The sequence below is a fragment of the Copadichromis virginalis genome, linkage group LG19, assembly GCF_057382275.1.
Source record: "Copadichromis virginalis isolate Kocher_CV1m ecotype Utaka linkage group LG19, C_Virginalis_male_GT1.1, whole genome shotgun sequence".
In the NCBI taxonomy this organism is placed as follows: Eukaryota; Metazoa; Chordata; class Actinopteri; order Cichliformes; family Cichlidae; genus Copadichromis; species Copadichromis virginalis.
Genome location: NC_140636.1, coordinates 19732300 through 19745039, shown reverse-complemented (window position 1 = coordinate 19745039; position 12740 = coordinate 19732300). Strand labels below are relative to the sequence as shown.

The window sequence follows — 12740 nt, the reverse complement described above, 5'->3', positions numbered from 1 at the left end:
GTCCGAACGACATTCCAATGTCATTGCTGTATAGCCTGGTAGTGTGGATCAGTGAATCGATGTCTCGTTCACTCTTGGCATACAGCTTGATGTCATCCATGTACAGGAGGTGGCTGACAACTGCTCCGTTCCGTAGTCGGTATCCGTAGCCAGTCTTGTTAACTAGTCTTGTTAGTCTTGTTTATATATATATATATATATATATATATATATATATATATATATATATATATATATATATATATATATATATACATATATATATATATATTCATTCTACCAATGACCTAACCCTAACCTACAATATATTTCATTTTTAAATGGTTATCTGTTTGAAATGTCTTCAAACTCTTGAGGAAGCTCTATGTTTTTAAGCGATTTCACTGATCCTGTTCAGTGCACTAAAAAGTATTGCTCTATGATGTTTTATGACTTTGATCTATTGCTGGTACAAATTTCAACAGCATTAACAAAAATTTACGTCCTTAAAAAAGCCTCTGATATATTGCATCACCTTCTGAAGAAGTCAGTGTGTCAGCAATGGGTAGCAAACATTTTTCCTGTAGTGGAGTAAAAATAGTGGTTATGACTTTTTACCTTAAAGTTAGTGCACTGAGATGATTTCTCCCGTGAAATAAACCCAAACCTGCTCATCAGACTGAAAAAGATATGAAACATCAAGGCCAGTGCTGTGGAATCAAAGCCCCGTGGCATAATGCTGATCATTTTAAACAAAACAAAGGCTACAGTCTCACCACAGTCGCCCTGACTGTGGGAAAGACGCTTTGATGTCAAAGCTGATCTGTATTATTGGTTGGTAACAATGTTTACTTAGCTTTGTAGATGCAGAGTCGTGGTAATGCAAGAAACAAAAGTTGGAACAGCCAGCATGTCATACAATGATGCACTTTGTGAATTTCACTCTTTTGTATACTTTAAGGAAATGACCACAACATTGCAGATAAAAGAAAAAAAAAACACATTGAGAGAAATTTTCCACTGGCTCTAATGTTGATATTATTTTCCTGAAAGCTTTCTGGTGGTATAAAATGTCTTATGAAGTCAGACCACGGGCAACCAAACTGAGAAAAATAACCAGAGGAAACAATGCTAAGAATTATACAGCATCATTATAACTGTGTGAAAGTCAACAACAAAACAAAGTTACACATATGCAAATTATAGTTTTATATTTAAATACCTGTTTTTCAACCGTGTGCAGTGCACACCGGAACTTTCTGAGATTTCTACTAACTTGTAGAAAGTACTTCTATCTTTTGTGCCCACAGTGCAAGAACTACGTTCAATGACAGCTCTTAGAATGGGCTTGTTTAGTATAGCTGTTGTTCCACCACAAGAGGAACCTTTTCCGCTCATTTTTGTGTATAGAGAGTGTCAAATCAAGTAGAATTTATTTTATAGTACTTACACAGAAACCAAACTTTAATATTCCATTTTTTAAGGTCAAGTATTACAGAGATGGCAAAAGTACAGACATTCTTTACTTAAGTAGAAGTCCAGACACTGTGTTTAAAAAATACTCCAGTAAATGTTAAAGTACTAAAGCAACTTCTTACTCGAGTAAAAGTGAAAAAGTACAGCCTTTGTAATGCATTGGCGGACAGCTCTGCCATGGATTGTGTAAAGTTAAATGAACCTTACTATTAGTACGAGAAGATAAATGTTATTCCTGTCTAAATTCTAGTTCTAATAAATGTACTCAGCTTGAATCTGTTGTGAAGAACACAAGCAGTGAAAGAGAATTTCAAAAAAATAACTATTATCTGTTGCCTTCATTGTAGAGGGTGAGTATAACAGCACATTTAATCAATCTGAGATATCTCAGTATAAGAAAAAGAAGTGCAATTTCAATAGTAAGTCTCAGTTTTCTCTACATGATAAAGAAATGCTGCTGTAGTTAATGAGAGAAATCTGTCAGCACTCTGGGTTTAAATTTAAGAAGTTGCTGTGTAAAATGATGTAAAATCTTCTGGTAGCCTCCTGCCCAAACCGTACTGGAATTATAAAGCAGAACGTTTTTGTTAATCCACAGAAAATGTTGCATTTTTAATATACTGTATACTGTGGACCTTTAGTAGTGAAAAAAACAGGCACCTTAATTGTTTATCATTTAATTGTACAGGTATATCTTGTACTTCATTACTTTGGTGCAGTGTGAATGGGCATGGTCGAGCTCTTTGTTAGTAGGGCAAGCTGTAAAATACAAGAAAATATGATTAAAAGTCTAAAATCTTTGCCTCCCTAACATTTTCCAAAGACGTCCAGTGAGTCTGACTGGAGTCTTTGCTGGGCCGATTCAGGATCCCGGGCCTTCTGTTTATACTACCTTTGTACCAAACGTATAAAGGTTGAATTCAGTGAATGAATCTAATCTTCATAAGCTTAAATGCAAATTAATCTCTGCTACATGACTGAGTACAGACCATAAGCACCACAGCCATTGTGCACCAGTCCAACACACTGTTCTTCACTCTAAATCCATCACAGTACAGAAAACTAACCTTTTTATCCTGCTAGAAACTCCAGTATTTTCATGCAACATTTGAATTACAGAAATTAAGTATAACTTATGTTTGTTTTGCAGACGTTTTACAATATTAAATTACAAAATTTATGAAAAGACATATACAGATCCAGTATGTGATTAGAAATGAGGACATCTTTTTCTGTCTGTAAAGTTAGTGTTCACTCTTTTCTCTCCGTGGGAAATACTGTAACTTTAGCTAGCGGACACAGTGTGTGACACACAAAACACACCTTGCACCTGTACCAGGTCCAGTGTGTATTTACTGCAATAACGCAAATAATTACTATAGAGCATGCCAGTTCAAAAGTCGCTTCAACCTTCAAAGGTTGCATAAAGATTGAGTGTATAGGGTGAAAAAGAATCCTTCTACCTCTATCTATCTATCTACTATCTGTGATTTTGAAGACTGAGTATATAATAATGTTAATTTGGTTAATCATTTTGTAAATTTGTCCCAGTGTAGAGTCAAATAGACAATAGAGCAGTAATGCAATCTTGAGACTGGTGAACTTGCTGCCATATGTGTGTCCCCCAGTTTGTCAGTCACTTCAAAGACCCAAGATGGTAGAGGCCAAAATGCTTGGCTTTTCGGATCAAGAGTGCTGTGTCTGTCTTTCAACTTTTTCAAGAGTTGCCAAGTGTTTTACATTGTGACATTGCCTTAAACTCAATGTGGCCTCTGTTGTGTAGCTGTAGTTGAGAATTCTTAGAACCAGTTCAATAACGTCAGTGTTTCCTTGCTCGTTGTTTTGAGGCTGTTATCTCGTCTGTCATTTATAGTTTAGATCAGACAGAGTAAAAATATCAATAAACCTAAAAAGTAGAGATGTATGGACAATGTTTGAGTCCGGTGTGTATATAAGATTAAAAAAAAGAAAAACAGATGGGTAATCCAACAATATTGTACACATGTATTATTTTACACTCAGTACAATATCTGTCATTTTTCTGCAGTAAAAAAAGAAAAAAAATCTTAGGAGTGTAGAATAGATGTTTTTCCCTCTCCGTCTTTGCTCGAGTGTGTGCGGCTCTCTCCAGCAGGGAGCATGACAGATAGTGATAGTGATTGGGCAGAGCTCGGCCCAATCGAGCGTGGCTGTGTGCAGTTAATTGAATTCATGAGCGAATACTTCTTGTCCTGTCGACTGTCCAGCGGGAAACCCAGCTGCATCCATCTTGAGTATTGCAGCCACTGTAAATCTCCATAAATATCGTTAAATTTTGCCATTAATGGGGTGGCAAGATAGTTGCACCACCCGTGCTCGGGCTCCTTTAGATTTTTGTCCCCTGTGACAGAGGACAGGCCACCATTATGGCACTTAAGATGGAAGATTGCGAAGTAATGAATGACCAAAATCGGATAAATGACTTCTAACTACTGCTGAATCATCTGCTAGACTCAATCAAGTCTGCAAAGATATTGTTTCTGTTGTGTTTCCTTTTCTGCTTATTGGCATTCTATCCACACGAAGCACAAGCAGATCTCAAGCCAGGCGGTTCTTCAGACTGGTTTTGTTGTTGTTGTTGTTTTAGAGCACACAGAGGGATTTTACGATGTGACTGACGTGCTTGCTCATCTGTAGGAAAACAAAAACCATATTAATTTCTGGATGAGTCTACCCTCTCTATGACTCCAGATTGTGTTTTTGCAGCTTGTCTTCAACAAGGATGCGTCTGTTTGTATTCAAATCTACAAGCGATATCCACCAAACCATGTCAGAAGTTTTATTCAAATGGCAAGGCAAACTGGTTTGCAAGATCTTTTGATATCTCGCCAAGTGTAATGTCTCTATCAGTGGAATCTAAACGCGATATCTTTATTAGGGTTATGCAAAAACACTAAAATGTTAAGTACTATTGTTGAATTGATTTCAGCTGAGCTCACTGGTGCTTCAGTTTCTGCCATAAGGGAAATGCTTGAACCAGAAAACCCATCCTAAGCCATTGTTTGGCTTTGGCACGAGCCAATGCAAATAAATGTTTTCTCTGACTTTAAAACTTTGTCTAAGTATTATTCTTCTCATCTTTTGGTTGGCCGGAGATGTTTGTGTATTCATTTGTTTACACATTATTAATCAAGTTCTATATTTTTCATTTTCATGAAATTTTTGCTACATTCAGTCTACATTTGTCGGGAGACAAACAGCACATTCAAACAATGTTTAAACCATTAAAAGAAATAAATAGAAATTGCACATTTTTGCAGTCAGTGACCTCAACAGGTTTTTAGGAAACTGCATTTAAGACATGTTTGGACATCTAAGTCATTTTTTCAAAATTTGTGCTCTAAATTAATTTTGCTTTTGATCTTGTAGATGAAGCCTCTTCGATTTTCATCCTGTAAGCAGATGGCACGAATAAAAGGTTGTTTTTTTAAAAGAAATAGAACAACTTGGCTTATAATTAGATGACAAACACGAAACGCTAAACTCCACTGAGCACACGTCTGAACTCAAACATGATCAACTGGCAGTGAAATGCACAAAAACCATATTTAACTTAAAAGCTGCTCTTTTTCCCCATTTTTAATTAAATTGAAATTAATTTAATTCTGTTTAGAGAAATGATAAAGCACTCAGATCCAAAGTATTGCAGAGCTGTTATCAAAAAGGTTTTAATGAGACTTTACATTGGCATACAAAAACAAAATATTGTTCCCCCTGTTTACTATGTCCTCAGAGGATACAGAAGGTCTTCCAGGATATCCAACAAGTCACGTAGCAGTAATTAAATAATAGTGACACACTGAGGCCTGCACACTCTCTCTGGAAGCAGCTTTTAACTATGATGGACTAGTGAAGTGACTCCCGCTGCCTATTGATTGTACTTTCTAAATGACTCTTGTCTAGTTACTTGTTAATTGTTCACCAGTCATCCATTAATAGTTGTTAACAGTCAGCTGTGATAACCTGAATGCTTTAGATTGTGAAGAATGGGTTCAGCACACTCCCCTTACACAAAAGCACCATAGCTGAGAAGTAATATAACAGCAAAGTGTTCTCTAACGGTCTCTCCTGTTTCTGGATACCAGTGTCAGTACAATCCTCCGACTCTGACTCTGAAATCTAGTCGAGCTTGGAAAACAAGTCAGTGATGCCGCTAGCATTATTTTGGAAAAAGAAGTTGCCCATTTATGTTCTACATAATTTCACTGAAAATATAATGTGCAGATATAAAAAAGCAAAGGCTGAATTGTCTCGAGACGATGAGTCTGTCTTGAGAATATTTGTGTAATTTTATGGAAACTTATCCCATAGCTCTTTTCCCCTCCTGTGACAGAAATCCAGCATCTTTGTTGAACTCCGAAATGGTTTGCTTTGTCACTGGATAAAAGTGAATATCCCTTTAGGACCCGCTGTGACGGCGGCGTGTTTTTCCTTTCAGAGCCGTACGCGATTTAAGAAAGTTTTATATGCTTACATTTCAAAAACGTCGTAGTTGAGAGGCTTGCAAATGTTGCACCCAGCCTTAAAGGGATTTGCACTTGTTGCAATCAGACTTAAAGGGTTTAATTTCTTTTTGTTTTTGCTACAATACTGTGCCAGAGTCCCAAGACTCCCCCTGTTTCTTTATATTTTCATAGGACTATGGGAAACAGGTGCATCAATTTATTGAAATGTCCAAACATATATGAAAATACAGCATATACACATACAATAGAGTTTGTACAGTTTTAGTGAGCTTTAAGGTCAATATTTGGTATGAAGAGCTTTATTCTTCAACACAGCCTGAAGTCTCTGAGGTAGCTTTCTTGTAATTTATTTAAATAGACCACAGGAAGAGTTCTCCGGGCTTATTGAAGGCCATTCAAAGCTTCCTTTTGGATGTTGGCAGCCTTCAGATGATCCCACACTGCTTCAATAATGTTGAGGTCTGGGCTTGAGGAGGTCAATTCATAATTGATAGTGTTACTTTGTGTGTTTTTCTATCTAGGTATGCTTTTACTGCACTGGCAGTGGGTAAGGGATCATTATACTGAAAAATGAAGCCACTACCAATCAGATATTTGCCAAATTTTACATGGTGGATCAAAATCTGACTGTACTTTTCTGCACTTATAATTCTAATTTCAGTTTTTACAAGATCCCCAACATCACTGGCTGAAATTCCACACCAAACCATCACAGCACCTTCACCATGTTTTATAGATGGCTGATCACTCCTTAAGACTTATTTTCAATCCAGTTCCTGTGTAATTTGGCCTTTTCTCCTGTTTCCCCTTCTTTGATAACCGCCTTTCTATTGAGACCATTACTAATGAGGCTTCAGTGAACGTTAGATGGATCAATTGAAGGTCCAGATGCATCTCTTAGGTCCTGTGTAGTGTTTTCGGCCTCTCCAGTTTTTTTTTTTATTGTTTTGTACATTCTGCACATTGTAAACACAATGCTGGCTTTTTTTTATGAATGATGATTCATAGGTCAGTGTGTCCAATGACTTTTTTTTAAATTAACTTTTAGAAAATACATTCATTCATAAATGACCGGCACACAGAATAGTAAGTTAGTGACACTGCCACTTTTATACTGATACTTTTTACTCCACTGTCATCAAACTAAGATAAATTGATGAATTTACATACATCGTCCGAAGGCTTCACTGTACTCTTGGTAACTTTTTTTCCCTTTCTTGATAAATCGCTCAGCTTGCGGTGTCAACATTATACAGAAAGGAAGCCAGTGAGCACAAGCAATGCATAATACATGTGTTGAGCATGACTGAATACACATAGCAAAACCACATCTATACCCCCACACTGGGCGCTAGGCAAACAAGACTTCGCCTACCCTCATTTGAATAAAATACTGTATTTGCCTTTTTCTCCGTTCCTCCGTGAATTTCACATGTTAGCGAGTCTGCAGCTTCGTGTGTGCAAGCATGTGCTCCATTTAGTTTGTAAAAAAAACAAAACAAAGCTCAGGAATGCACTTCACAAACACTGACATTAAGCAGACTCGTTATCAGTCATTTAATCAGGCCAGGCTTTAAAGGGGTTTGAACTGGATTACTCACTGACATGTTAATGTGACTTTCTTACCACAATGGTGTGCTGTGGGAGGCCTCTGACTAATGTGTTTTGTCCAATAAAAATGGCACCCTCTCTTTCTAAGCCAAAGACTTCACTGTGCCAGTTTCCTGCTGGGCCGTAAGTTTTTCTCCACCACAATGTGGGAGAAAAAAAAAGAGGTGAGAATACGGCATAAGTGTGAAATGTTGCACACTAAGTAGACAGTAATTCCTGTGCAACTAATTAGATGTTTGCTTATCCAAATGTTATCTGAGACATATTCAATCTATTACCACATCTTTATGTTCTTTATGTCAACACCTGCATCCACTTATAGTAATTATGTTTTTTTTATTAGCCTTTATTGGTAAGGTGCACTGAAAGAACTGAAAGCAAGAAGTTCATTAAAATATGATACTAATATTGTGGATGAATGAGCTTTAGCATTTTTCTTGCTGTTTGCTTTGTTTCCTTTTGACATACATATTGACTTGTGGCTTTCACTGGTTTAAGCCAGTGATATATTAAAACAATGCTCTCACCAGTGCTGCGCAGTTACCCGCCTATACTTATCTGTGATGCTGGATGATACAAAGTAATTAAACTATAAAGATAATCTAAAGACTTAATGCCCTGGATCACCTCTAACTTGCTCCTCACTTCAGATGAAAATCCCGCATTGCATTAGTTATGGCTGGCCACAAAGTTCAGGCAGATCAATACTAGTCCACATCAACTGACAACCCAGCTGATGCCCTTCTACACTTCCAATTAGTAAATCTCATATAAGGCTCAATATTTAGCCTCCTTTAGCTGACCCATACCTGGTGCGCATCTGCATACTGCTTTGCAACCCATCTCCACCCCAGCTCCTCCTTCTGTCCTCACTGATGGCTGCTCAGGATTTCCATATATGGGCATGGAAGGAGATGGAGGTTCCAGAAATAAGTCATATCTTTAAATTTAAAGAACTGCATGCTCAAATATTCGTTTGATTATTGTGGACCTGAATGAAACTGGCTTATTGTAATAATTGCAATGTATCTACTTATATTGACCTCCTGTAATATTATGAGCCAAGATTATGTCTTTCACTCCACATACAAAACATGTTTCTGTGACCGCTTCTTTCAACCTATAGTGAAGTGTAGCATAAAATTGAGAAAAATCCTGTCTCAGAGTTAGTCAGTATCACCCTGAGACACTAAATCCAACTTTGAGGATGGACTGTTGCATTTCTTTATTATCAGGGTGTCCAAAAAGCATTCTGAAAAACTGCCTTTGTTGAAGATTTCTTGCTCTTAAACGGAATGCTTATTTTTTTCCATCTCCCTACTGTCGCTAAGTGGTTGCTTATAAGGTGTCATTTGGTTTCAGTCTGTTATGCTGGTGCGTGTTTATCATATAAATTATATAAATGTGCCTTGAGATAACTATTGTTGTCACTCGGTGCCATCTAAATAAACCTAAATCAATTCGAACAAAGAGTAAGGGATTATAAAAGTGGATTTATCCTGCAATTTAACTTGGTCTTGCATATTTTCTGCAAGCCTGTGATGCAGAAATGGTGCCAAAGGTTTTATCATCATGTCACGCAGAACATAATGCAAAATGGAAAAACAAAAAGTTAATTCATTACAAACTTCATGATGAAATTTTGCCCGAATAGTTGTCTCAGCTACCAGCCTGTGCTGCACGCTGCCTCTCCTGCCTTGAAATCGTTATCAGGCTTTAACTCCAAGTTCATCTGAGCAGAGAACAAATCTGCATATTACAGATCAAGGACAGACTACAGTAGGCGCAGCCAGTCAGTCATGATAAGAATCACTTCCCATTTTTTTTTCCTCCATGAGAGACGTTGGAAAAAAACAAGATTCCCATCAGTGTACAGTTTTTTTGTTTTTTCTTTCCGCCTGTCTGTTTTGTTCTCTTTGCTGTGATCAGTTTCTGATTATTAAGGTGAAGGTGAGATATCACTTTTCTGATTTGCATAGATATGCAAATGCTCCTGGTTACAATTGAGTTGCTGAGACCGGTGATATCAATTGGTGCCTTTGTTATTATGTGTGTTCTCCCACTCCATGTGTATCTGCTAACTGTATCTGGGTCATGTTTTTTTTTCTTTTCTCTTTGGTGTTTGTGTTCCTTGTCTGATGGATGTGTACTGTATTCAAAGCCAGATGCTCATACTGCGTAAGCCAAGTTGATCATGATGGTGCTGGCAGTCAGCTGATGTAACACAAGGTTTACACTCAGGGGTTATATTAGCCGTTATTACTCACTGATAAACTCTTATGTCGTAACCGTATATTTATCTGAGTCAGCAAGAAAATAACATATAAATAACACATCAGTCTGAACTTAAACCTAAATTGGGAGACATTTTTCCTTCTCTCCAAAGATGAGGGGTTTTTGTCATTTGTTGTTTTTTGCAGTGCATTCTTTTGATTCTGCTGCCAACAAGCAAAACATCTCCTAAACTCTACCTGAGCTGTGAAAATGCTTTGTTTTCACACACAGTGCCAAAGTGCTAGAATATCTCCTGCAAACCATTATGTCAATTTCTATTTCTTTCTTCTCTGTTTAGCATCCTCGCCCAGCATGAACATCACACTGGAAGGCCAGTACCACTGTAACAACGGGCCTGAGATCCCACTGGACAAACTCTGTGACTTCAGTACAGACTGCCCGCTCGGCGACGACGAAGGCAACGTGTGTCGTGAGTACACCCTACGCAGGGGCCGCTGCCCTTTCTGTGTTTTTGGATAAAAACAGCGCACTTGAAGTCGGTCAGCTGTGGTGAGCCTCCTTTAATGAAGCTGTTGCTTCCTGCCCAGCAGAGCAGCAACGGAGCGTCTTCATGAGCTTTTCCTGAAAGAGAAGCACAGGGAAAGGCCAATAAAAAAAAGCCAGCTTGGCGAGCATTTCTCACCCTTGACATATTCTGTAGCTGTTATTTCTATCTCTTTGCACATTTGTTTTGTGCTTTTCTCGAGGCCTAGGAGGAACACTACCAAACTATGCTGACATCTCATTCACAAGTGAAGTCCCCCAGGCCTCGCTGTTTGTGTGTGTCTATGTGCGTGTGAGTCCCGAGGATCTTTTTTTAGTCCTACCTGAATGTATTTGTGTTGTTTCTGTGACTTATAACCACGCCGTTGAGATCTTTAACCCCTACATATGTTGTAGCTTGATTTCAGAGTTCTTCATCCATACTATACTGAGCAAAATTAATTTGCCCACAGTGCAGGTCAGCCTCCCATGTGGTGCTTATTAAAATGATGGCTGCTCCCTCGTGTGTATAGGTTTGCTAACAATGAGAGCTGAAAGATAAGAGGGTGAAAATCCCAGCCAGGCACAGTCTCTCTTTCTACTGAAGGAGGACTTATCAGTCCTAATTGGCCTGAGGGGCTAACTCAGGGGTATAATCTCCATTTGAATACAATGTGTGTGTAACATTTTGATTTCATAAGATTTACTTGGACATCTGAGCATAAGTAACAATCAGTAAAACACAAAGCCGGTTTGTACACGTCGTAGCAATATTCCTGAATTGTGTTTTCAAGACATTAATCAGACTGGTGGCTGCACACTCGTACATCAGTAACAAACAGAGCATGGAAACTCATGTGTAATATTTGACACAAACTAATGGGTTCTGCAGAGAGAGGCTGATTGTTCTGAGTGCATTTCCGCACACCTTTTCCACTTTGTGCTTTTGTAATGCTGAGAGTGCATGAAGGCATGAAGGCCAGCTGTCATTTGCTCTGAATTAAGGTTCTGTTTCCGTCTCTGCTTTTTTAAAAGTAACAGTCTTTATCCTTTTTAATTAAGGACAAGGGCTAATTATCCATATGTTCATTCCTCAGTCTATCCTTGCACTTTTCTACTACTGTAGCTTAAGTTCTATATTTGCTCCATTTACATCACTACCACTTGTAATAATCACCCCTGCTGGCTAAATCACAGCATTCCCTCTCTGATACGGTATTGTCTGTGATATCCACAAGTTATCGTCACTGGATTTGATCTATTTAAATCCTTCATGAGCTGTTCAAAGTTCATTAACGGGGGGAAAAGCAGAAAGAAGGCCGGAGGAACAAACTTAGCATGTGTCAATCACAAAGATTCCTGACATATAAGAACAACCAAGTCCCTGTGGCTCTTCCTCGCCATCCTACTTCAGCATCATTACACATGAACACATCCTACACTCCTTGTTAGAGAACTTCCTCTGGTTGGCCTGAGTCTGCTGAAATTCTGCAGACACCCCACTTCTTTCCAACACTAGTTTACCATCTCAAAATGCTGTTAAAGCTGGATCCATGTAGGAATTCACAGTACTGATGTTTGAGACTCTGCTGCAGTATTGCTAGTGCTGATGGTTTTCTTTGCTTGTTTATCTGTGATAGCTTTGATTGCCTTTTTGGGAGTCAGTCTGCTATCAGTTGGTGACTGCATGGGGTCAAGTTTGCTATTAGATGGAGTCTGTTTGTGATGATAAACTGGAAAAAAATCACAAATCAAATCAGAGTCCAGCCAGAATCTCATAGATCTGAAACAGAAATTCCACTAAAAATGTTGACGTAGTTGCTGCAGGACAAAAATTTTATTGCAGTATGACGTAGCTCGATCACTTTGTTTTTCCATAAGAATATTTCAGCAGAGTGCAACCACTTGATTTAAGTCCCCTGCTGCAAAGAGATACATTACGCTCACTGGCGCAGGCTGACTCTGCTAGTTTGGAACATGTTGGCAACCTTTCTGTGTTTATTAATGACGCAGCAGTTATTTCCAGACTTTCACCAATCAGTCCGAGTCACACCGTGAATGTTTGGAGACAGGTTGCCTCCCACCAGGTGTCTGGTGCAATCACGATGCGGTAGAAAGTTGCAAAATTGAAGACAGATTTCTTTTAATTTTCTTTTCTTCTCCTAGCGTGTATGTTGATGACACCGCAAGAGAAACAACAATACTGGTTGATCGTTTAAACGGGTTCAAGACACATTCTTATGGCAGAATAATCGTAGTGAAGTGCTAGTTGTTTTTCATAAGGAATAATAATGCATTAGGGTGGGACTGTAACCAAGAAAAATGGAGGTGAAGCTACTAATGTGCTTGTTACGGTGTCTGTTCTCACCTAAACCCTAATGATTTTGTAAACTGTTTCAGGTCCCCTGGCTC

At 38.4% G+C, this 12740-nt stretch overlaps 1 protein-coding gene across 2 annotated transcripts in view; it reads left to right on the top strand.

Moving 5' to 3' along the window:
* alk (ALK receptor tyrosine kinase) overlaps window positions 1-12740 on the top strand; it is a 435104-nt gene that overhangs the window by 353964 nt on the left and 68400 nt on the right. For both annotated transcript variants that reach the window (XM_085442295.1, XM_085442294.1), the window contains exon 6: window positions 10144-10275. In XM_085442295.1, the coding sequence (XP_085298421.1) occupies window positions 10144-10275 (132 nt within the window). The remainder of the gene's footprint in view (window positions 1-10143; window positions 10276-12740) is intronic.